This window comes from Aspergillus heteromorphus (assembly GCF_003184545.1).
Source record: "Aspergillus heteromorphus CBS 117.55 chromosome Unknown BO70scaffold_24, whole genome shotgun sequence".
Classification (NCBI taxonomy): Eukaryota; Fungi; Ascomycota; class Eurotiomycetes; order Eurotiales; family Aspergillaceae; genus Aspergillus; species Aspergillus heteromorphus.
The window spans coordinates 543,026-565,780 of record NW_020290429.1 but is presented as its reverse complement, the minus strand read 5'-3'; the positions used below and the strand labels follow the sequence as shown (position 1 = coordinate 565,780).

Here is a 22,755-nt window from a genome sequence, read left to right as displayed (position 1 = left end):
TTAGTACCCCCTCCTCATAAACAGAATTCTTTCCGACTTCTACACGGTAGGCGCTCTTGCCTCCACCCATACTTCAATTAGAACTACTGGAACTGGGAAAAGTCCGTCTTGCACTAGGATGAACCGGTCCAGGTCGGTTCTCTCTTTTCACTTCTCATGCCTGCTCTGCGTTAGTTAAAATCGTTAATTGGCTTCTTTCCATTGAACATTTATTTTTTTTTTCTTCTTCTTCTTCTTCCCCTGTCTTGGATTCTTGTATATTTTGGACTTGAGTAGGCTGTTGAGTGCGGAACTAGGTATTGCTGCCAATGAATTGTCGCTTCGGATAAGACGGTCCTGGGACGTTTTCATTATTAGATCAACCCCAGCACTAGTAGACAGTTCCCGTATCCTGTTCTATCACCATCGCGAAAAATTCACATTTTATATCCTCAGGTTATAATCGCTCAAAATGCAACCAACCACCAACAGGGTTGAACCTCTCCACACCCGCTACTCTTCCATCATCCTCTTTTCCATCGTCATCTCCATAGTTGAATATCCATCCCCCAAACATATACATAAAAAACCACACCATGCAAACAACAAATACAAAGCAAGTCATCATCACGAAATGCCCCTGTAAATCGCATCCGCGACCCGACCCACCTGCCACATCTCCTTCACATCATGCACGCGCACGATATCCGCACCACCGGCAACACTAGCTGTGACCGTCGCGGCCGTACCCCAGGTGCGCTCACTGGCCTTCTGCACGCCGGTCAACCTCCCCACAAACCGCTTCCGACTCGGCCCCATCAGCCACGGGAAATACTCGAGCCCCTGGACCCCGGTCCTCAGGGTATTCAAATCCCGCAGGATGGCGAGATCATGGGGCTCATTCTTCGCGAACCCCAGTCCGGGGTCTAGGATGATCCGCCAGCGCTTGATGCCGGCTGCTTCTGCGGCGGCGACGCGGGCGCATAGTTCCGCCCCGACGTCGCGGATCACTCCGTTGGGGTAGTCGGTGAGCTTGGTCATGGTGGCTGGCGTGCCGCGCATATGCATCAGGATGACGGATTTGCCGGTCCGCGCCATCGTGGGCAGCATTTCGGGGTCGAGCTGCCCGGCGGAGACGTCGTTGATGATGTCCGCGCCGGCGAGGCAGGCTTCTTCGGCGACGCGCGCGCGGTAGGTGTCGATGCTGAGGGCGATGTTGGAGGCCGATGGGATGTTGGTCCGGATGTGTCGGATGACGGGGATTACTCGGGATAGTTCTTCGGTTTCGCTGATGGGGGTGGAGCCGGGGCGCGTGCTTTCGCCGCCGATGTCGATTATGGTTGCGCCGGAGGCGATCATGGTCTCGATTGTGTGGGTTAGGGTGGTTAGGTCGGCGGGGCTGTGGGTGCCTCCGTCGGAGAAGGAGTCCGGGGTGAGGTTGAGGATCGCCATTATGTGGGTTGGGCGGTTGGGGTGCGTGGAGTGCAGGGCGGGGAATGAGGGCGGATCGGGGTCGTTGGGTGGGGGGTTGGTGTGGGAGGGGGCAGGTTTTGAAGGTGCGAGATGTAGGTTGTCGTGTGGTTTGGGAACGGGGGGCGTTCGTGAGGGATGAGTCTGTGTTGGTGGCGGTTAGTTGGTGGGGGATGATGGGGGGAGGTGGAGGAGGGGCTTACTGGCAGAGAGGACGGAGGACGAAGTCGCGTTCGAGCATCAGTTGGTGCGGGATGCTAAGACGGTCGTGCGAGAAGATCTGCTGGTCGTAGAGCAGGATGTCGAGGTCGATGGAGCGCGGTCCCTTGTCGATGAGCTTCTTCCGACCCAGCCCGATCTCAATGGCCTGGAGGGTGTCGAGCAGGTCCATCGGGCTGAGGCTAGTCTCGACCTGGGGGTTGTGAGTATGATAGAAGTGCTATGGATATGATATATAGTGGGCATCGGTGGACATACCTCGCACACGCCGTTCATGAAAGGGTCCTGGTCCAGGACGTACATCGGCGCGGTCTCGAAGAGAGAACTCGTCCGCTTGACCCGGATGCTGGCCCGCTCCATTTCTCGGCAAGCGGCTTCGATCATCTCTATGCGGTCTCCGACGTTGCTCCCAAAGGCAATGAATGCGCGGTGGGTGGGAGAATGGACTCGGTCCATGCTGGCGTTGAACAGTCCTGTTCGACCAGCGGAAAAATGTCGGGGGGTAGGTGATTTTAGAGCTCCATGATTGAGGGGCCTTGAGCTGACACCAGACCAGGATCGGTTGTCGAATTTTCTGGTGGATGTTGACCCTAAGAGTGAGTTAGTCCATTGCAGGGCGTATAGTTGGTCATGTTGCAAATAGAGCCAAGAACAGTATAAGGGTGTTCAAAGCGAGATTCGATTGATGCAGAGTATCAAACGGATGTTGAGTGTGCATCTGGGGCAGACCGTACCAGATATAAACAAGCTTCTAGGGCTATAGGTTAGACCGGATATACAGCACATGCTTATCAGACAACCTACCTACCTCTTTATCAAGCTGCCATACGATCTAGACCATGGCACAGCTCCTCGGAATGATTGAGAGGGGAACGAGCCAGCACCAAGAGCGCGGCATGGACGAACAACCCCAGAAGCTGATCTCCGAGCTGCAGCATTGCAATGCGCAGTCAGCACGGGCACGGGTCTCATTCTTGCAGCGCTAGTGATGGATGGATGCCCAAACGACGTGCAGAGCAGCGCGATCTGGGGGAAGAAAATACGTCATGCGCCGGTCCGGGCCCGGGTTCGGCTCCCGCCGTCAGCTGACCGGGCACCTGACTGCGCTCCGCTCTGGCCTCAGGCAGTAAGGCCGCCAACCCCGCGCCGAGCGTCAGGTGGCACTCGGCAGGGATGTCGGGGTACGCCTGAAGTGGTCTGATTCGCCGTGCACTGGACCGAGGCTCGTGCTGCAGAACAACAGCTCCTCGGCTGCCCCGGCCTCTTTATAACTGCCCTCTCAAAGCCCCGGCCTCCGCTTCTTTTCATCCTCCCCATACTGACACTCCCTCTCTGAACTACTGTCCGTCTCCTGTCACTTGCATACCCGTCTTGCAGCCGTTTGCAGCCGTCTTGCAGCCGTTCCACCATCAATATGGCCTCTCCACGTAAGCCCCAGCGCGCCACGAACCACCTTCGAATTCGCATGTGATGTGGCGATGTCCCAGGACGTGCTGTGCTGATTCCCCTCGTCTTGTTTAGAGCAAATCCGCACGACTCTCACCGATCTGCTCAAGATCAACCACCCCGTCCTGCTGGCAGGAATGAACGTGGCCGCCGGCCCCAAGTTGGCCGCCGCGGTCACCAACGCCGGTGGTCTCGGAGTGATTGGCGGTGTCGGCTATACCCCTGACATGCTTCGCGAACAGATCGCAGAACTCAAAAGCTTCCTGCATGACAAGAACGCCCCGTTTGGCGTGGACCTCCTACTTCCCCAGGTCGGAGGAAGTGCCCGGAAGACCAAGTAAGACTTCCCTGTCCTCCCCCACGTGATGCCCAACTGGGGTGTGACAGGCAGAACCCGACCTACTAACCACTCCTTCTTCTCGTGCATCAGCTACGACTACACCAAGGGGAAGCTCAACGAACTGGTAGACATCATCATCGAAAGCGGCGCTAAACTCTTCGTCTCCGCCGTCGGCATCCCGCCCAAGAATGTCGTGGATCGGCTCCACGCCGCCGGCATTCTCTACATGAACATGATTGGACACCCCAAGCACGTCCAGAAGTCGCTCGAGGCCGGTGCAGATATCATTTGTGCTCAGGGTGGCGAAGGTGGCGGTCACACTGGCGATGTCCCCACCACTATCCTCATCCCGACGGTTGCCAAGCTGTGCGAGGGCAAGAAGAGTCCCTTGACTGGTCTGCCCGTGCAAGTTGTCGCTGCAGGTGGCTTGTACAACGGTAACTCCGTCGCCGCGGCCCTGATGATGGGGGCTTCTGCCGTGTGGATCGGTACCCGCTTCATCCTGGCTGATGAGGCCGGTGCTCCCGTGGCTCACCAGGAAGCTGTCCGCACCGCTGGATTCAGCGACACCGTCCGTACCATCATCTTCACGGTACTTACCTTTCCCCCTCCCCCAACTCCCCGATAATTTAAGCAGACAGCTAACCCCCCCAGGGCCGTCCCCTCCGCGTTCGCAACAACGCCTACATCGACAACTGGGAAAAGAACCGCCAGGCCGAGATCCGCCAACTCACCGCCAAGGGCGTCATCCCCGCCGAGCACGACATGGAGAACCTGCCCGACGACGTCGATGACGAGACCCTCGAGAACGCCCGTCCCTATCTGATGGGCAAGGTGGCTGCCGTGGTGAACGAGAAGAAGCCCGCCAAGGCCATCGTTGACGAGCTCGTATCGGACGCCGCTGTGCTGTTGCAGAAGGGCCACAAGATGCTGGCGAAGCTGTAGTAAAATCGTTTCTTTTGATACCATATGCGTGCATTTAATGTCGGGCAGATACAGAGAATTAGAGATTTTCGGTCTGTGATTATCGCGTTGTGTTTCAGGTTGAATATTTCGGGTGGCGGGAAGCGAGCGTATTATAGGTTTATGTCTAGGCTGCAAATGATAAGTCAATAGTTTTCGTATTCGTATCGGGGACTAGTATGGCGTCGTGGGTTGGTGGACCAGTTTTTATTGTAGGGATATTTGACATCCGTAGATAAAATGCATCATTCTACTTGACATAACTTGCAATAATCCCCCAGACAAGCCGTGCCGTCCTACCTAAGCTTAGAGTTAGCGCCTCCCCGGTCTCCACCCATGTTTGGTTCTCCACAGCCCGAGCGAGGCTAATGATCCCTTTCTTCTCTTCTACACAGACATAAAGCACAGGGGGGACGCAACAATGTTTCACAAAGCATTTTCGATACCAAATGACCCACCGCCTACCTTCCCGATCCTCTCCGATCTCCACCTCGAAGTAAACCACCAATATTCATCCTACGATTTTCCAATTTGCGCAACCCATCTCATCCTCGCCGGAGATGTCGGGCGTCTGGTGGACTACGACGACTACCGAGATCTCATACGGAAACAGACCGATTGATTCGAATTAGTCTTCCTCGTTCTTGGAAACCATGAGTTCTACGGCGAATCTTTTACCGAAGGAATCGAAAGAGCCAGGAACCTCGAGCGGGAATCCTGCTTCCATGGTCGCTTATTACTTCTCCATCAAAGACCGTACGACATACCGCGATCCAACATTACCGTGCTAGGCTGTACCCTCTGGTCTGATGTCCCGCCCCAAGCACAGGAGATTGTACAAGCGAAGATTCGAGATTTTCGGAAAGTAAGAGGCTGGACGGTCGATGATCATAATGTCGCTCGTGATTATGAAGGATCGCGCCTGGTTACTGGGGGAGATCCGGTCCACGGAGCAGGAGAACGGGAACGGATATGGGGATGGGGATGTAAAGGCTAAGACGCAGACTCAGCAGCGCGAGGTTCTTGTTGTTACTCATCATGCGCCTTCTCTCCAGGGAACGTCGAGTCCGCAGCACGCAGAGTCCCCGTGGAAGTCTGGGTGTTTGGACATACGCACTATACTACCGAGTTCATGGAGGGGGGTGTACGGGTGGTGAGTAACCAGCGCGGGTATGTGCTGCCTGGGAGTGAATCCAGGACTATAAAAGATGGCTTCGATGCCAGGAAGGCTATACGGATGTCGTGATGGCATACCCTTCGCTCAGACTCTGCGTATGGTCGTCACAATATCAACAATCCATTTATGAAAGGATAGCCATCCATATATCCTTTCCTCGCGATGTTTGCGGTCAACTGCTTTTATCTTTTCGAAGCTCCACGGCTCCGGCTATGAAGCAAAACCGTTGATTCTGCAGAGCCTCCACGGCCATTGTCTGGCTGATAGGATAGTCTTCGGTATAACCCATCGATGGAATCGGGACAGCCCATGAACGTCTCTGGTCTCGGCTTTTGACCGGGGGTGGCCGAGGTATCTATAGAATTTCCTTCAAGCTACGGCGGGTCTTTCTTCCTCTTTTTTATATAAAATGCGCTTACGGATTCAATCTCTTCCGTTCGCAGGCTTCCGCACGTCGATTCCTCGATATGATCTCCAAATAGACCACTGGCCCGAGGTCAATTGTTGCTTGGAAGGCCGCTGATGCTATGAGGATGGCATGTACCTAGGAATTACTTTTCTCTGTCCGGTGGGCATCTGGTAAACACAGCAGCATTAACGGGTGCAGAAAGTTCGATTGCAGAAGTGGTTGTTGGAAATGCATACCGTCCATGATATGCAAATCGGTGGCTTGGCTCCGTTCAAGCCTGTCCAATTATCTAGCCCATATGTCATTTGACCTCCATCTTAATGGCAGTTTTATACCTCATGTGATTGGCTGAAATACGACCCATAACAGCCTTGCTCAGCCTCATTCTCCCAGTGTCCCGCCATGTAGATAGACAGCCTCGCGCCATACATCCACACTAAAGTGCTCACCTACCTCAATACCACACACAACCCATCCCATCCCACAATGCACATCCTCGTCGTCGATGACAAGTAGTACTGCCCATGACACCCCAAACCCACACAAGCTAACGTCCCCTAGCGAGATCAACCAAAAGCTCGCCACCAAAATTCTCCAACGCCTCGGCTGCAGAAGCATCGCAACCGCTCACAACGGCCAGCATGCATTAGACTATCTGTCCGGACCATTTCCCCGCCCGGACATAATCTTCATGGATGTATGGACTATTCTCTCCTTCCCTTCCCTCCCCCCCCCTCCCCCCTCTCCACTCGCCAACCCACTAAGATATAATATATCTAACCAGCACCCAGATCTCAATGCCAGTGATGGACGGCATCCAAGCCACCCATATCATCCGCACCCAACTGCCCTTCATCGCCGATCCCAAGATCCAGCGGACGCCCATTATCGGGCTCGTGGCCTGCATGGGCATCTGTCTCAGGGAGGATCAGAAGGCCGGATTCAATGTCTTTCTGAAGAAGCCGCTGAGAGTGGACCATTTGAGGCGTCAGTTGACATTTTGGGCTAGAGAGGAGATTATGCCTCTTCCTGGCGGGACGGGGGGGTCTCCGGGGTTGATGGTGGGGTTGAAAAGGAGATATCGGGGGCCGCGGTCCAGAATTTAGAGGAGTGGAGTCGCGTGATAGGTCTTTGTTGCGTTTGTGTATAGAGGAGACTATAATGTCTGAAATGACTGTTTGAACCTTGAGGATGTGATGGTGATGGTGGAGAGGCGATGACATGCCCCGGATTCCGCTAACCGTATCAGGCCTAGCGTGGCTTCCCCGTTGAGAAGTCTCCACAACAGAAGTCCAGACATTCCCACCTTTGCCAATCCGGTTTTCTTCCACAACGCTTGGACGCCTCGAGTCTACTCTCGGGGTATGTGGATCGATGATTCAGAGACAATTTGGCTAGTAGGAATGGCTTTCTCAACAAATCGTCCCAAGGTACGAATAAATCTACTCCTCGCAAACAACTTGACCTTTGCTGACAGACGTTCTTTTGTTTCCCCAACAGACTTCATACTTTATGGCCGAGAACTCTAGGTCTTTCTGGGCATGTGAACAAATAAGACCTCCAGACCAGATAGCTGAGGGCTAGGACAAGTTTCTCGCGCAATCAAGCAAGACAAACACGCAGGTCGCTGTGGAAGTCATGCGCAAGTGGCAGAGGTATATATGCTACCCCATGTCTCTTGTTTTGATCTTGGTGACAGGATTTACCCTTTGGATCATGCATCATGTGGCTGGCTTTACTGTGGGTACATCATGATGATCAAGACTACTCCGTGATATCATTCAAGCTCTCAGGCTCTTGATGTTGAGTCTGATACAAAGCTAAACAAGAACCTTATATATAGGCACAGGCAGGCCCCCCTTCCTCACTCCCTCCCTCCAGCCATCAGCCAACCTCCCAACCCCCTTAACTATCAGCAATGTTCTCCTGGAAAAACTGGCGAGCAGCAAAGGTGATCGGTGCCGGGCAGAGTGAAAAGATCCCCTCCACCGAGAAGCCCGCGCTGTTCAAGATCGCCGACAAATATGGCTGTGCCCTGGGTGAAGAGCCTCCCGCTGCATCCAACCGTCTGACATACAACACCGATGACGCGTCCACTTTGGAGCGGTTCAAGATTCGCGAGATCTGCGAGGGTTGGCCACTCCACCGCGACGCCTGCGAGTGGACTGATCTTCGGGAGATCTTTGACCTGAACGCATTCATCAATATCTCCTGGCAGCAGAACTACCGGAACAAGGCCATTGAGTCTTGGGCTGAAAGCTGGAAGAAGGGTGAATACATCAGCCATCGAGTGCACGGTCATGCGGTGGACATCAAGGGTGACCGTGCCGTTGATAAGATGAAGGTTACGATCTCGGTGCGTTTTGCTGATGAGTATGGAGTCGAGTGGGACAGTGACTGGTAAATTTCTTTTTTCTATGACATGCCTGACTTAGCTAACTCATTCCTATGATAGTGACTGCCGCTTTGTCTTCTTCTTGAAGAAGCAACCGCACGGTTGGAAGATCTTCTGCAACCACCCAATCTATGAGAAGGACAAAATGGTGCCTGTGGACCCGACACGTCTCCCAAGGATCGACCATGAGGCCTTGACTCAGGAGCCCAAGGGTTACCAGTTCCTGGCCTATGGCATGCGTCGGCTGGGTTACCCGATTAAACCGAACATGCCTCAGCTATTCGGAAAGGAGCGTGACGCACTATATAAAGAGATGATGGAGTGGCTGGATGGTAAGGATATTGATTTTTCTCAAGATGATTTCTAAGGGTACCATATCTGTGTGACATATTTGTGGCCTGACTGAGGGCTGTATGGATTGTTCTGCTTGTTTGTGCAAACATGATGTTTTAATATATTACTTTCTTTATTTTTTTTTCTCACTGTGGACGTATGCTATCTTACGACTGTGCAAACTGCACTAGGATCTCCCCTCCCTTCACCTCCGTGTTGAACCATTCCTTGATCTCGATTCTATCTTGAACAATCGTTGCGCCCCGGAGTAGGTCTGCTTCGACCACCTTGAAGATAGACATGGTGACTTCATACGTTGCCAGTGGCTGTGCAAGGCATGATCTTGTACCTTTACCGAAAGGCATGAAAGCCGTGAGCATTGCACTACTCGGATTATCCCAACGCTCAGGCTCGAATTGCTGTGGGTTATGGAACATGCTACTGTCCTGGTGCAGCTGGTAGGACGCAACACCGACGCTGGTTTCAGCTGGGAAGTGAAACCCCAGACACTGCCATCCTCCAGCCGGGACCAAACGAGGCAGGCGAACCGGAGTGGACCACGACAATCGGAGACCTTCCCGGATGACTCCGCGCAAATAAGCGCAGGTCATCGGGTCCTCGCCATTTTGGGTTGTCTTCAGGACCTCTTGTCTGAGTCGAGCGTAGCTGCACTACTGTTAGCAAGGTATCAATAATGGAACAGCCCATTGCGCTACTCACATGTCTGGCTGCTTTGTGAGATACCACATGATCGATGCAGTATTCATAGCCGTCGAGTCGGTTCCCGCAAAGCAGACATCTATGAGTTCGATTTGGCATTGTGCGGCAGTTAGCTTTCCAAGAAGACGGCTCTGGTAGCTTCCACTCTCCGGGACTGCCGTCTGAACCAGCTTTCTCGTGTACTTGTCAATCAATCCGTGGGATTCCTTCAACTTCGTATTTGTCGACCAGCGTTCCACCATCGCCATGAGAGCATCTCCCATTTTCCCAGGCACCAGGTTGAAGAAAGCACCTATCTGCACGCAGGAGTCCACAAATGGCGAGGCCGACATCAAATCCGCCGTCTCCGTCATCGCGCCATACCTCTCGTGAAAGAGGTGGGCACTCATACCGTCAATTGCCATGGCCCGGGCCGCGTTGAGGACATTGACCGGTTTGGCCGTGCGGGCCTCACTCCGCAGCCTGGCCACGAAAGCGTCAAAGACATCGCCCAGAGCCTTCTGAGAGCTCCGAATGGAGGCGGATGAAAACAGAGGAGTCACAGCTTTGGCGCGAGCCGCCCGATCGGACAGATTCAAGGTAGAGAATATCGTCGCGTGCCCGTCGAGATCGAACTTGGAATATGGCCGGGCCTTGGGGAACCCTCCGCAGGCGAAGTAGAGCGGCTCAATCGCATCGAGGTGGGCAATGTCGACGTCATTGGGGGCGACTCGTAAGACAGGGCCGTATTTTTGGTGCAAGCCATATACGACCGTGCATTCATCGCCGATGTACGTGTGGTATGTCAACCACAGTGACGTGCAGGCGGCAAGCTTGGGTCCTGGGACCGCTGACAAGGGATGGAGGTAGATCCGGTAGAAGCATCTACAAAAGATGGCGCTGGCAATCACGAGAACAGCTATGGGCAGGGGATGGGAGGAGAGCGCCTGTATGGTCTCGATGCGAAGCATGATGGGCGCAAGGTCTGTGAGCCTGAGCTATAGAACATCCGGCTGACAGTTTATACGGGGGTTAGCACGTTGCAACCCCGCCTGAGCCAAAGATGAGCGGTCCTTTAGCCTTCATTAGTCAGTCAACAATGCCTCGGACGCTCCGACAGGGATAGCCTCGAGCCTTGGTGATAGGTCCGATGCCCCTTGCTGAAGAAGCTCGCTCTACCAATGACGCTTCCCGCATCGGTCGATCCGCTGATAAGCACCCACTGGAGAGGCGATCTTCAGCTCAGGAATGGCTGGCCCTGACGAGTGCTTATCGTGCTGCATCATGGGCCATATACATATAGGCTGATCGTCGGCCGTGGTCGCTTTTCGAATCCGCCCGAACTGCCATCGCTATCGCCGTCATGTCTGAGGCGCCCAAAGATGCCCTCGACCCGGGGACCCAGGAAGATCGAGCTCTCGAGCATTTGGGATATCAACAGGGTATGGATACCTGCGGTGTACTCTGCATTGACAATGGCATTCACTGATGCTCCACCGGTCTAGAATTCAAGCGATCGTTCAGCCTTCTGGACATGGTTGGCTTCAGCTTCAGCATCGTTACCTGGTACGCACCCCCCCGTGTCTTTCATCAAGTCAAACCGTAAACTGACTCTGCGAGAACAGCTGGACTGCCTTAAGTGGTGCATTTAGCGTTGGCGTGTCTGCGGGCGGTCCGCCAGTGATGCTCTTCGGATGGATCGGCGTGTGTGTCGTCACCTTCGCCGTTGTTTTGGCAATGGCAGAATGGTGCTCGCGATGGCCTGTAGCTGGGGGTCAGTATTCGTGGGTTTTCATGCTAGCACCACCCAAGATCGCTCGGGAGATGTCATACATTACCGGATGGTTCATGTTGACGGGTAAGTGGTGCTGTGGTCGAGATGCTCTGCTCGCCGTGCTCAGTTGACATCAGGTATCCTCGCCATGGGCTCGGCCAACAACTCGTTCGCGGCCAATTTTATCCTCGGGCAGGCAAACCTGGTCCACCCCGACTATGTCATCGAGCGTTGGCATACCGTCCTGGTCACCTATGCAGTCGCGATCTGGGCCTTTCTGGTCAATATCTTTATGCCTCATCTGCTCAACCGTCTATCCCGGGCTATTCTGTTGTGGAATGTTTGCTCGTTTATCATTATAGTAGTAGTTTTGTTGGTTACTAAGAAGGACAAGCAAGACGCCGCGTTCGTGTTCCAAGACTTCCAGAACATGACTGGTTTTGGCTCCGCAATGGCAACAATGGTGGGGATTCTCCAAAGCTTCTTTGGCATGTGCTGTTATGACACCCCGGCCCACATGACAGAAGAGATGACCCGTCCCTCGAGAGATGCGCCATTAGCCATGATCATGTCCGTCGGAATGGGTGCTGTAACCGGATTTGTGTTTTTGCTCACACTCTGCTTCTGCATTGGCGATATCACCGCCACCGCAGACTCCTCCACAGGGGTCCCCGTGATCCAAATCTTCTACGACTCGACCCAAAGCAAGGTAGGCACGTGCTTCATGGCCAGCATGATAGCGGTGATCATGATGGTTTCCTCAGTGAGTCTGGTGGCCGAAGGCTCTCGATCTCTCTTTGCGTTTGCCCGAGACCGCGGGATGCCCTTTTCTGGCATCCTATCCCGGGTCGCAAAGGGGAGGAGAATCCCCATCTATGCAATCCTGGTGACGGTCGTGATTCAGATGGCGTTTAACTCCATCTACTTTGGTACGGTGACCGGCTTCAATACCGTTGTGTCCATCGCGACCACGGGTTTCTGTGAGTTCTTCCTTCCAAACGAGCGATGATGACTGACTGTTCACTGACTGTGCACCCCCCAAATCCAGATGTCTCATATGCCCTTGTTCTTTTCGCCCGACTACTAGGGTGGGTTTTTAACCACGACGTCGCGTCATCCGATGGCCCTTATTCCTTTTCAAAGCCCATCTCACTCTCGCTGCATGCACTCGGCTTCCTATTCCTGTTCTTCGCCTTCATCACATTCAACTTCCCCTCCGATGCCCCGGTGACGCCGAACTCGATGAACTACACCAGCGCCGCAATCGGCCTGGTTGCGCTGCTGAGCATCTTCACCTGGCTCACCACCGCCCGCAAGCAGTTCAAGGGCCCGTCCGACGTGCAGGAGTTGGTCGTGGACGGGGTGGAAGATCCAGCCGCAGCGACTGTTTCTTCGGCGGGAGGGTCCGAGAAGGTGGTAGAGTCGAGTTCTTGAGATGCGTGGTAAATCGCAGTTGGGTGGGTTGGATATGTACTGAATTAGGCTCTGTAAAGCAACGTCCTTATTTTTTTTAAAGTATATGTCGTGATAGGAATAGGAACTGTCTTGGATTATTGCCTTTTCATATAAACTGTGATAGATGATAGACATACACTTTAAGCTTATAGTTAGGTCCCGCGGGCGTCTATCTTTCCCTTTTCGGTCACGAGGATCTTTTCCTCCAGCCCTACAGCACACAACCACGCTTCGTATTGGCATGCGGCATTCATCCATCAGCCATCAGCCATCAGCCATGTGTCTCCTGTCTCCTGTCTTCCTTCTAGGTTTCTCCCGGCAAAGTTGATTCCAAAACAAGAATCGGGCACCATGAAACCTCCCAATCTCCCCTCCAACCCGAAACAAATATATACCAAACCACTAGTTAGATACTCCAGCATGGTCGGAGGTATCGCGAATCTCGAACCCCCAGAATAGATATAGATAGGAGATCCATCCCCGCAATCAAACCACCATTCCATCCCATTAATTACCATTCCCATTACCATTTCCAATTCCAATTCCATATGATCATGATTAAATTAAATTAGCATTCCGACCTCGGACACCCTGAACACTACAACCTATGTATAGACTATAGATCCGTAGCAGCTAGATTAGATGGATCTGGCATAGCCATCTCCTTCCCGATTCCTTCCCACATTCAGTTGCCATTCCCCTGACGCTGTTCCGCGCATGACTCAGATAGCGTTAGAGGTCCGTTGCGGCGTGGGGCGGTACGAGTTGGTTAACTAACGCGTGGCGCAAGCTGTAAACCTGTAGAGAGTAGCGACTAGACTAGAGAATCGGGTTCGGATGATTATTCTAGATTGGTCTTTTGGGTACGGTCCGGGTGTGTTTGATGTTGTGGTTTGATTGTAAAAAGCCTCGAGCCGGGAGGGCTGAGTCAAGAGTCAAGGACTCTTGGATGTTGAAATCATAGTTGATCAAAACCCAACCCCAACTGATCCTCCGGCACGGAGGAGTTTGGTCTAGTTTAGTCTGGTCTGGTACAGTGGTTGGTACTTTCTCCAACTCCAACCTTGAACCCATCCATGCTCTCTTACCAGAATTCGATGCAATCGCATTGGCATTGGCCTGATGCTCCGTAACTCGACGCGATTCAACCCGAGTCCTAGTGTCTAGCAGTCTAGCAGTCTAGCAGTCTAGCAGTCTAGCACCAACTAATCCCAGCCCCAACTCCAATCGCTTCCTCACTCGCTCGTTCGCTAGGTAGTCGGTACCTTACAGTAGTCCCAGTCCCAGTCCCAGTCCCAAATCTCCATTCCGTTCCGTTCCATAAGTACTCAGGTACTATCTATCTAAGGAAGGTAAGAATCAGCTCGGCAAAATCCCCGCTGATTAAAAGGGCTAGCGTGGTAACATAGTCCGGCCAAGCTCACTACGTCGATACTCTTAGTGAGGCTCGGGAAACCGACCGACCCGACCGCGGCCTCCATCGGGGAGCGCATGCGCGAATTTTTTTTTTTTTTTTTTTTTTTTTTTTTTTTTTTTACCGCACGCGTCAAGGGGCGCGTTTGAGTATTATCTTTTGGGTTGGTACTGCGGTTTTATGATGAACCGTACGGGCTGGATAAAACAATGGTGATTAATAATATTGTGTTCTTGGATTTATTGTTATTGTCCTGTGGTTTTTATTATTGGGAGTCATTTGCGAGTAAGGTCAGGTCAATGGGTCACATGGCGCGTGGTGGTGGTGTTATCCTGCAAGCGTGATCTGCAAATTATATGGAGCGACTCCCGTTCTCCGCCGGAGTGACATCCAAACCTACTACTAGATAGATAGTTACTCAGTTGGTTGGGTACGGGAGTCGGGAAACGTTGTCTCAAGAAACGTGTCTCGAAAGTTAAAACCACCACCAATATGCACGCCCGGGCGAAGGGCTGCCTCTGGGGAACAGCCCAAACCAAACCGAAGCACGACCGCCGGGAAAAACACAACTAGCGTTTGTCGTGCGCGTGTTTCTTGGAGCAATCGCACCCCGTATATAAAAGTAGAAAGTAGCCAACCAACCAACCAACCAATCTATTTCTGTTAGGCGACTGTTGGAGTCAAGTCAGTCACAGTTATGGAGACAGTCGGGATCCGAGGATATCCATCCATGTATCTTTGTGGGGCGTCGCGGTGACTGTGACTGTGACTGATTGATCACTGACTGTGGGTGTGGTGGAGGCAGGAGATCCACTCGCCGTGACTGGGTGATACTCTAAGTGTGTTAGGGCAAGGCACGAGTTGCATGGTCATGGTCATGATTCTTTCTGGCTCGCTGGGTTCAGTAGACTGACTGACTATCTATCTACCGTATCCATGGCCCATGCATGTGCAGGGACGGACGGAGGTACTTATATTTTAGGCAGCAGGGAAGGGGTAAATGTTTAGTAGTGCAGATGCAACCAGGGTCAGTGCTGGTTCATATAACTTATCGGGGCCATTGATATTGCTGGGTTCAGATCGAGGTGGAAGTTCAACTGATTGCGGTGCCGGGTAACTAAGAGAGAGAGAGAGAGAGAGAGCTCCGGTCCCAGAAAACGATTCCAACGGTCTATCCTATCTCCTCTATCAGGGACATTGCTGATTCAGGTCAGGTCTCCAGGTTCTAGAAGGCGTGGTCAGTGTTCCATCTATAGTTACTTATACCATACCTAGACTGATGGATGGATTGTCTACGACTCCTGAGTCCCGCCCGACACGGCATGAACGAACGGCTCGGCTGGTGGCCTGGAACAATGCCAACCTCGATGGGCCAGATCAGGCAGATACTCCGGGGTGAAAGCACCGCAATCTATCAGCCTTCACGCTAAGGGGTTCGTATCATGCAACGATGGCATCCTGATCCCTGAGATATGGCCTCGGGGCGTGACAATTGACAACCGCCTTATCTGGATCGCATGGCGTCCAATCAGGGCGTGTGCGTGGTCAGCTACCAGATGCTGAGCTCATCCACCTTCTCCCCAATCAGACCTCCCCCTTTGTCCAGTCGAACGTCTATCACTATCAGTATCAGTATCAGGGCCGAAAAGCTTGGGCTAAAGCTTCGCGGAAAGCCGAACACATGGCAGCAGCTAGAGCTCTGCGATAACGATTGGAGGCGGCGATCACCGCTGCCTGTCAGCCCCGAAGTTTGAAACTTCGTAGGTTTCCGAAGCCGTGGGGTACTACTGGCAAAGTCCGGGGAAGATAGATATCCTATGTCATCATCATCATCATGGCTGGATGGCTGGATTATATCGAGATTCGAGAAACCTGGTGTCGTCTGGGGCGGTGGCGAGATGACGATGGCTTCGGGACTAGGGTTATTGGACCCTGGCTTGGTACTTAGGCATGCTAGATATAACATGATCATGATGATGATCATGGTGGCAAGACCGTAAGCAGAGAGAGACATCGAAATGTAACCTGATGGCAGCATCTGAAGAGCCCTTCGGGGTTGACCGATGCTGGAGCTGGATGATATCAGCATATCAGCATGGTCAGCATCCCTGGACATCCTTCCCGGGGTGAAGATATCTCAGTAGATACGGAGGAGTATACGGAGTAGATTATCTACTAGGCGAAGAGTGAGCAACCGGGCCAAACGGGGAGCCCGGCCAAACTACAAACGGGAATACATAACGCCCTGTTATCATTATCAAATCTCTCAGGTTTGCCAGCCAGTCGCTGTGATGACTGCCTATCATCAGCCGGATTCTTATCAGCGTGGGTTCCATCCATCGCCACCCGCCCCACCCAGTCCTGGCACCCTCCTGTGTCCAATCAGTCGGCCGCTGCTGATAATTTCTGCAATCCATGTGGTGCTTAGCCCTGTGCCCAGCCCGGCTATCCGCCAATGGGCAGGGCGGGCAACGGGCCCATCGGGCGGTGATTGGCGAGGGCCTCCGCTTGTGTGCGCTAGGGCAGGGCTAAGCGGGGGGGAACTTTTTTTTTTTTCTCGAAACAAGAAAGAGAAGGTTCAGCCGTTCAGGGCCAGCGGCGAAGAGCAGCTCGTCCGGCGGAACACGCGACCGATGGCAGTGGCAGCCGTGGCAGACCCAAAGTCTGTTACGCGGTCGCGGCGGCGTTTCTCCGTCCCAGCCAAGCCGATCAATCATCGTGCCTCGTTCTCGTTCCGGATCTCGTGCGGTGGGCCTCGTCCCGGTGGATGGGAAAGAAATTATCGCGGCCTCCGACCACATATTAGTAGCTCTCCTCCCCGCCACTCCTGCTGGGAAAGAAAGAAAGAAAGAGGAATGATGTGGTTCACGTCTCGTCTTCTTCCCTCCTTCTCCTTTCCTCCCTGAACTATACTTGGTACCTGAGCTCCCCCAGCTCTCGTATTCAAGAGTTCCATCTAACCCAAGACTTTTATAGTCTTCCTTTTCTCTTTTTTTTTTCTTTTTTTTCAAACCTGCGCCGTTGAGATACGCGTGGTTTTTAAAACCTCCCTCCCCCTCCATCCAACCAATCCATTCACCATGTTCGGAGGAGCCGATCCCGATCTCGAAAAAGCCCCCCAGGTGGGCAAGACGCCCATGGACGACACCAGCGATGGCGCCGTCCCCGGGGAGAGCTTCATGTACGGCAACTCGGTCTACGCCAAGTTGCAGCGTCTGGCCGGAAAGCTCAGTGTGGAGCAGCGTGGTGTCGAGCGTGTGCCGGACAACGAACGGACCGATACCTCCTACCTCAACATTAGCAGCATGGTGTGTTTTTAACTCTCGTTGCATTGTGCTTCCGTCTTCACCAGCTGCGCGCTGGTGGTCCAAGACCGCGCTCCCAAACTGACCCCGTCGCAGTGGCTGGCGGCCAACCTGGTAGTCAGTTCTTTCGCTATCGGTGTCCTTGGATATTCCACCTTCGCCCTCGGCTTTGTCGATGCCGTCCTGGTCTGCATCTTCTTCAACCTGCTGGGTGTTTTGACCGTTTGCTGGTTCTCCTGCTTTGGTCCTGCCTTCGGTCTGCGCCAGATGGTGCTCACCCGGTTCTGGTTCGGTTGGTGGCCTACAAAGTTCAGTAAGTGTTTCCATTGTCCATCTCTGGTCTGGAACGTACCCAGTACTCATACTCTTCTCTCTTTTTTTTTTTTCAGTCGCCCTTCTGAACGTTCTGTCCTGTTTGGGCTGGTCGGCCGCCAACTCGATCGTCGGTGCTCAGCTTCTCAACGCCGTGAACAGTGATGTCCCTGGATACGCTGGAATTCTGGTCATTGCCGTCTGCACCCTGTTCATCACTTTCGCCGGATACAAGGTCGTCCACTTGTACGAATTCTGGAGTTGGATCCCGACCTTCATTGTCTTCATGATCGTGCTGGGCATGTTCGCCCACTCCGGAGATTTCCGCAACCTCCCCATGGGAGTCGGAACGTCCGAGCTCGGCTCCTGCCTGTCTTTCGGTGCCACTGTCTATGGTTTCGCCACGGGCTGGACCAGCTATGCCGCCGATTACACCGTGTACCAGCCCTCGGACCGCAGCCGGGTCAAGACCTTCTTCGCTGCCTGGGGTGGTCTGATCCCTCCTCTCGTCTTCACCCAGCTCTTGGGTATCGCCGTCATGACCGCTACCACCATCAACGGTGGTGACAACAAGTACCAGACCGGATACCTCCAGTCCGGGAACGGTGGTCTGCTGGGCGCGGTTCTCGACCCCCTCGGTGGATTCGGCAAGTTCTGCCTGGTGATCCTCTCCCTCTCCATCATCGCCAACAACTGCCCCAACATCTACTCCGTCTCCCTGACCCTCCAGGTCCTGAGCCGCTACTCCCAGCGCGTGCCTCGCTTCGTCTGGGTTTTCATCGCCTCCTGCGTGTCCGTCGGTGTCGCCGTCCCCGGTTACTCCCACTTCGAGATCGTCCTGGAAGATCTGATGGACTTCATCGCCTACTGGCTGGCCATCTACTCCGGTGTCGCTCTGGCCGACCACTTCATCGTCCGTCGTGGCTTTGGCGGATACCGTCCCGAAACCTACGATCAGCCCGACAAGCTCCCCTACGGCATTGCGGCTTCCATCTCCTTCTGCTTCGGTGTCGCCGGTATGATCACCGGTATGAGCGAGACATGGTACATTGGACCCATCTCCATGAAGGCCGGTGAGGGTGATGTCGGTTTCGAACTGGCTCTCCTCTTCTCCTTCGTCATCCACGCCATTCTGAGACCCATCGAGTTGAAAATGCTCGGGCGGTAAACAGAAAAAAAAAAGTCTATGGGTGGCTTCTTTTTTTTTTTTTCTTTTCATTTTCAGTAATTCTTTTTATATAAACGAAGGGTATGAGTTTTTGGGATATAAACAATGCTTGGGTTGGTAGGGGGGTTTTTCTTTTCTTTTCTTTTCTGTCATGTCTGATTTTGGAAGAGAGATCGACTGACGATGAATGTCGGTTTTTGTCACTCGGAAACGGAAACCTGGCTTGGCTGGCTGGCTATACAACCACTGCTATGATGTTGGCTGAGCTGGTCTTATGTATATAGATGTAATCTTGGATCCTAATATACCAATATACCATTCCGTGCAGATGCGCCGGAGATGAGAAGATGATACTATTTTTTTTTGATTATGGAGTACAGAAAGTAGAATCATGTCCTCCGCTGTGGTTTCCCCCGCAAAGTCTCCAGTCCTGCTCCTGGCTGTTCCCAAATCTGGATTCCGTAAGTAGAAGGAAGGTACGCCCTCGGTGTCACCGAATCATCAAGGCCCGGCCGTTTCAACTTCCCCTTATCACCCACCCTCGGCAGAATTGTCACCAGTTATGGAAAACGGCGTAGGCTGGGTATAAGTACACTTGGAATGGGAAGATACCCGGGGGTTCTACTTTGCCTGGATTCCATCCTCCTTTTGTTTTGCACCAGCTACTCCACGTGCACGCGTACAAGGATGTGATGGCTTTCTCAATTCGAACATCATCATGTCCGTCGCCCCCGCAGCGAAACAGAGCTGGATAAATGATCACCAGTATCTCGCCTATCTGAGTGTCATCGTCCAGGGCTTCCAGATTTAGAATCGAAACTTTGTGGTGTGTCCGGGCATCTTGGACAGTGAACTGTGCCAGATGGTGGTGCTTCTGCACGAGTCCTTGTGGGAAGGAACCATCTCCGTACCACTCCCATCTGTATTTTTGCCGGTGCGCAGCTCATTTTCATTGCAAAATCCGCGGAAGGCTTTATGATTTCCGTCTCCAATCTAGCCATGTTATTGACCCAGTTGAAAATTGGTTGCATAGCTGAACTGGAGGAGGAACTTATGTATATTCTCTGTCGTGTCATAGCACACGTCTTGGACGCCCCACTGATACCGGTTGGAGTCATGGTGTCTGATCTCCAAGCATTGATGCTCTCAGCATCTGTGAATGTTAGTCAATCCGAATATTTGCCTTCTTTACGTCAAACTGACCCTTCTGTGGCTCTGGACATAGCATTCCATCATGGAGCTCCGCCAGTAGTTTCTCGTCCTCTGACGATGCACCTGGAATCGTAACCCCAAATATATCTGTCCAGAGACGGGTTGAAAGTGAAGTGCATCAAGATCTCCGACTGCACAGAACCAGGAACTATTTGGAAACCTCTCCGGCCATCCGAAAACCATGTGAGTCGAGACAAGCGTGGCAGATGCTAGTCCACAGTCGTTTGCAAAGTCACCATTCACCTCAGGGAATTCTTCGATCCAGCGGGAGAGATTTTCCCGGATTGTGATGAATTCTTGCAAAATGGCGGCATCACTCAAGCAGCTCGTAAGGGAGAATTTCAGGAGCCGTGCCTGACAATCTTGCAACTGCGCTTCTAACTGCTGGTTGCGCTTCTCCACATTGTCAAGCTGCAACTGCTTAAGCTCGAGAAGGTTTTGCTTCAGCTGACAGTCACGTTTGAGCTGTTGCACATCCCGATGGAGGCATCGAAACCAATTTTCTATATTGCCGGAGAGTTTTTCGGTATCACGTTTATCTGCATTGTCTATACAAACTACACGTGTTAGCGACTAGATGGCTGCCTCTTCTACTGGGAGAACCATCGTCGTCGCGGTGGATTTCGGCACCACTTTCTCGGGTATAGCGTGGGCTCAAACAAGCAATGTAAGTCGTTCGCAAAGCCACCGTGTCTGAATTTACACTGAAAGATCTACCAGCCAGATACACACTATATCATTAATCAGTGACCACAGTCTACCACCGAATCATATGATGGAATGACCAGCGAGAAGGTTCCCAGTGAGGTCTCCTATGAGTATACAAAGTCGGGTCCGAAGTGTCTGTGGGGCTTCCAAATCCTGGACAATATGCCCCGACACCAATGGATCAAGCTCGGTCTTGCCCCTGATCAAAAGTTGGGGCTCGGGACGCGAATCTCATCTTCATATGGAGATTGTCGTCGTATCTCTCTCCCATATCATTCGACCCCTGCGGACGTCGTGACTGACTATCTTCGGTCTCTACAAGAGCATCTATCCGTCATTCTAAAGTCCAAAATTGGCACTTCCCTGGACAGTACGAGTCTGAGTTCGCTATCACAGTCCCAGCCATTTGGCCTGAAAAAGCTAAGGTAGCAACACTGACCTGTGCGGAAAAGCAGGCTTTGGTGGAGCGTCTAAGATTCGTATCATCTCCGAACCGGAAGCTGCCGCTATTCATTCCCTGAGTGCATCCAGTCCGCACGGCTTGGAAGTCGGAGATACAATCGTCCTTTGTGACGCAGGCGGCGGGACGGTCGATCTCATCACGTACTCTATTATCGAGCTGGTACCCAATATGCGGCTCAAGGAAGAAGCACCAGGGGCTGGAGCACTGTGCGGAAGCACCTCTCTTAACAGACGCTTCGAGGAGCTGCTGAACAACCGTCTGTCTTCTCTCCCCGAGTGGGACCGTGATACGTTGGACGAGGCTATGCAACGATTCGAGAACGTCGGAAAACGAACATTCAGTGGAAATGTACAGGATGACTTTATAGTTCCCGTTCCTGGAATAGCAGATGATGAGACAATTGGGGTTCGTCGTGGTCGACTGCGAGTCACTGGACGAGACATGCAGCAGCTGTTCTTGCCTGTGCTGCAAGAAGTCAAGGGCCTTGTAAGCGACCAGATTACCACTTCTGATGGGAAAGTCACAGCAATTTTCTTGGTCGGCAGCTTTGGACAGAGCCCGTATCTTCGCAAATATCTCCGTGATGCCTTCTCCCCAGACATCCAGGTTATGGCCCACGTCGATGGATGGACGGCTGTTGTCAGGGGGGCTTTGGCGAAAACTCTTGGAGCTATTTCACCGCTCGCTGTCCAATCGTGCGTTGATTCTCGCAAAGCGAGAAAGCACTATGGAATGGTCATACACACAGAGTTTGATGATGAAGTGCATGAGCCAAATAGAAAGGGAGAAACTACCGCCTTTAATTTTCGCTTCAAGAGCTAACTGCCTCAGATTTTGGAGTGAAATCTACGGACATTATCGTATCAGTGTTATGCATTGGTTCATCTGCAAGGTAGAACATGATTGTCGGTTTGGAAACAAACTTTGGTTCAGTATGGCCCGGTTGATTCCATACGAAACATTCTCTATGAGGATGCGCCTCTTGGTGAACAGCCTCCTCTGTATTTTAACCGCCGTGAGTGATGAATATCCTTTCGCCCTGTAGGGGATAACGAGATGTGTATTATATCGCTGTTCCAGATATGAAAGAGCATGCAATCTTGAATCCAGCTCTAGACAGTCTCGAGAGAAGACACATGCCAAAAGGGCGAGATCAAGATGGAGAGATGTACTATAATATCCATTACCATATCCATGCGACTTCCTTCTCTGCTCATTGTGAATACGCACTTTGGTACATGGGAAAGAACCACGGAAGTGTCAGAGCCGAGTACGTCTGAATGAATTGCGCTGCTGGCTTCATTGTCTGGAGATTTCTCAATACAAGAGTCGTGTTAAGCAGCGATATTCGATGGCGACTATGTCCAAAGGGATCATAATCATAGGCCTTGAAACAGGGGGGAATGTGTGGAAGGAAAGAGGAAGGATTTTGTTGTCATTGGGAGGATGTGATTATTATTATTGGGTCAGGCTCGAACCTTTTGCGGCATTTTGTATGTAAAAGCCGAGTTCAC

General features: G+C 52.6%; 10 protein-coding genes across 10 annotated transcripts; 7 read left to right on the top strand and 3 right to left on the bottom strand.

Moving 5' to 3' along the window:
• Nucleotides 1–306: 306 nt before the first annotated feature.
• Nucleotides 307–2,608, bottom strand: BO70DRAFT_364654 (folic acid synthesis protein). Its single transcript, XM_025543861.1, has 5 exons — nucleotides 2,473–2,608; nucleotides 2,403–2,419; nucleotides 1,927–2,258; nucleotides 1,673–1,861; nucleotides 307–1,593 (listed from the first exon to the last, which is right to left on the bottom strand). The coding sequence occupies exons 3-5, from the start codon at nucleotides 2,122–2,124 to the stop codon at nucleotides 607–609; spliced, it is 1,374 nt and encodes a 457-aa protein (XP_025396909.1). The 5' UTR covers nucleotides 2,125–2,258; nucleotides 2,403–2,419; nucleotides 2,473–2,608; the 3' UTR covers nucleotides 307–606.
• A 405-nt stretch (nucleotides 2,609–3,013) lies between these two features.
• BO70DRAFT_389211 (nitronate monooxygenase) lies at nucleotides 3,014–4,588 on the top strand. Its single transcript, XM_025546062.1, has 4 exons — nucleotides 3,014–3,095; nucleotides 3,190–3,451; nucleotides 3,545–4,046; nucleotides 4,109–4,588. Exons 1-4 carry the CDS (start codon nucleotides 3,083–3,085, stop codon nucleotides 4,397–4,399), a joined length of 1,068 nt encoding a protein of 355 aa, XP_025396908.1. The 5' UTR covers nucleotides 3,014–3,082; the 3' UTR covers nucleotides 4,400–4,588.
• Nucleotides 4,589–4,838: 250 nt separating this feature from the next.
• BO70DRAFT_389210 (uncharacterized protein) lies at nucleotides 4,839–5,663 on the top strand (the record flags this gene model as incomplete). Its single annotated transcript, XM_025546061.1, has 4 exons — nucleotides 4,839–4,986; nucleotides 5,050–5,360; nucleotides 5,410–5,482; nucleotides 5,512–5,663. The coding sequence occupies 4 exons, from the start codon at nucleotides 4,839–4,841 to the stop codon at nucleotides 5,661–5,663; spliced, it is 684 nt and encodes a 227-aa protein (XP_025396907.1).
• A 535-nt stretch (nucleotides 5,664–6,198) lies between these two features.
• BO70DRAFT_364651 (response regulator) lies at nucleotides 6,199–7,181 on the top strand. The gene is made up of 2 exons (XM_025543860.1): nucleotides 6,199–6,700; nucleotides 6,795–7,181. Exons 1-2 carry the CDS (start codon nucleotides 6,509–6,511, stop codon nucleotides 7,107–7,109), a joined length of 507 nt encoding a protein of 168 aa, XP_025396906.1. The 5' UTR covers nucleotides 6,199–6,508; the 3' UTR covers nucleotides 7,110–7,181.
• Nucleotides 7,182–7,921: 740 nt separating this feature from the next.
• On the top strand, nucleotides 7,922–8,765 carry BO70DRAFT_373203 (uncharacterized protein; the record flags this gene model as incomplete). The annotated part of the gene is made up of 2 exons (XM_025544900.1): nucleotides 7,922–8,403; nucleotides 8,459–8,765. The coding sequence occupies 2 exons, from the start codon at nucleotides 7,922–7,924 to the stop codon at nucleotides 8,763–8,765; spliced, it is 789 nt and encodes a 262-aa protein (XP_025396905.1).
• Nucleotides 8,653–10,550, bottom strand: BO70DRAFT_112076 (cytochrome P450). Its single transcript, XM_025537885.1, has 2 exons — nucleotides 9,452–10,550; nucleotides 8,653–9,397 (listed from the first exon to the last, which is right to left on the bottom strand). Exons 1-2 carry the CDS (start codon nucleotides 10,399–10,401, stop codon nucleotides 8,899–8,901), a joined length of 1,449 nt encoding a protein of 482 aa, XP_025396904.1. The 5' UTR covers nucleotides 10,402–10,550; the 3' UTR covers nucleotides 8,653–8,898.
• A 243-nt stretch (nucleotides 10,551–10,793) lies between these two features.
• On the top strand, nucleotides 10,794–12,716 carry BO70DRAFT_341808 (GABA permease; the record flags this gene model as incomplete). The annotated part of the gene is made up of 5 exons (XM_025541347.1): nucleotides 10,794–10,872; nucleotides 10,936–10,996; nucleotides 11,056–11,288; nucleotides 11,342–12,184; nucleotides 12,253–12,716. 5 exons carry the CDS (start codon nucleotides 10,794–10,796, stop codon nucleotides 12,636–12,638), a joined length of 1,602 nt encoding a protein of 533 aa, XP_025396903.1. The 3' UTR covers nucleotides 12,639–12,716.
• Nucleotides 12,717–16,963: 4,247 nt separating this feature from the next.
• On the top strand, nucleotides 16,964–19,202 carry BO70DRAFT_364647 (cytosine permease). The gene is made up of 3 exons (XM_025543859.1): nucleotides 16,964–17,381; nucleotides 17,475–17,691; nucleotides 17,768–19,202. The coding sequence occupies exons 1-3, from the start codon at nucleotides 17,154–17,156 to the stop codon at nucleotides 18,856–18,858; spliced, it is 1,536 nt and encodes a 511-aa protein (XP_025396902.1). The 5' UTR covers nucleotides 16,964–17,153; the 3' UTR covers nucleotides 18,859–19,202.
• Nucleotides 19,203–19,972: 770 nt separating this feature from the next.
• Nucleotides 19,973–20,615, bottom strand: BO70DRAFT_398948 (uncharacterized protein; the record flags this gene model as incomplete). The annotated part of the gene is made up of 3 exons (XM_025546825.1): nucleotides 19,973–20,011; nucleotides 20,062–20,535; nucleotides 20,604–20,615. The coding sequence occupies 3 exons, from the start codon at nucleotides 20,613–20,615 to the stop codon at nucleotides 19,973–19,975; spliced, it is 525 nt and encodes a 174-aa protein (XP_025396901.1).
• Nucleotides 20,616–20,647: 32 nt separating this feature from the next.
• Nucleotides 20,648–22,286, top strand: BO70DRAFT_398947 (Hsp70 family protein; the record flags this gene model as incomplete). Its single annotated transcript, XM_025546824.1, has 4 exons — nucleotides 20,648–20,737; nucleotides 20,827–21,160; nucleotides 21,234–21,936; nucleotides 22,073–22,286. The coding sequence occupies 4 exons, from the start codon at nucleotides 20,648–20,650 to the stop codon at nucleotides 22,284–22,286; spliced, it is 1,341 nt and encodes a 446-aa protein (XP_025396900.1).
• Nucleotides 22,287–22,755: the final 469 nt, after the last annotated feature.

Coding starts and splice junctions, on each gene's coding strand:
- BO70DRAFT_364654 (XM_025543861.1), bottom strand. CDS start 2,124: ATGGACCGAGTCCATTCTCCCACCCACCGCGCATTCATTGCCTTTGGG. Junction 1,862..1,926: donor TCATGAACGGCGTGTGCGAG/GTATGTCCACCG, acceptor CACAACCCCCAG/GTCGAGACTAGCCTCAGCCC. Junction 1,594..1,672: donor TGATGCTCGAACGCGACTTC/GTCCTCCGTCCT, acceptor CCACCAACACAG/ACTCATCCCTCACGAACGCC.
- BO70DRAFT_389211 (XM_025546062.1), top strand. Junction 3,452..3,544: donor GGAAGTGCCCGGAAGACCAA/GTAAGACTTCCC, acceptor CTCGTGCATCAG/CTACGACTACACCAAGGGGA. Junction 4,047..4,108: donor TCCGTACCATCATCTTCACG/GTACTTACCTTT, acceptor TAACCCCCCCAG/GGCCGTCCCCTCCGCGTTCG.
- BO70DRAFT_364651 (XM_025543860.1), top strand. CDS start 6,509: ATGACAAGTAGTACTGCCCATGACACCCCAAACCCACACAAGCTAACG. Junction 6,701..6,794: donor CGGACATAATCTTCATGGAT/GTATGGACTATT, acceptor ACCAGCACCCAG/ATCTCAATGCCAGTGATGGA.
- BO70DRAFT_112076 (XM_025537885.1), bottom strand. CDS start 10,401: ATGCTTCGCATCGAGACCATACAGGCGCTCTCCTCCCATCCCCTGCCC. Junction 9,398..9,451: donor CTCACAAAGCAGCCAGACAT/GTGAGTAGCGCA, acceptor ACAGTAGTGCAG/CTACGCTCGACTCAGACAAG.
- BO70DRAFT_364647 (XM_025543859.1), top strand. CDS start 17,154: ATGTTCGGAGGAGCCGATCCCGATCTCGAAAAAGCCCCCCAGGTGGGC. Junction 17,382..17,474: donor ACCTCAACATTAGCAGCATG/GTGTGTTTTTAA, acceptor ACCCCGTCGCAG/TGGCTGGCGGCCAACCTGGT. Junction 17,692..17,767: donor TTGGTGGCCTACAAAGTTCA/GTAAGTGTTTCC, acceptor TTTTTTTTTCAG/TCGCCCTTCTGAACGTTCTG.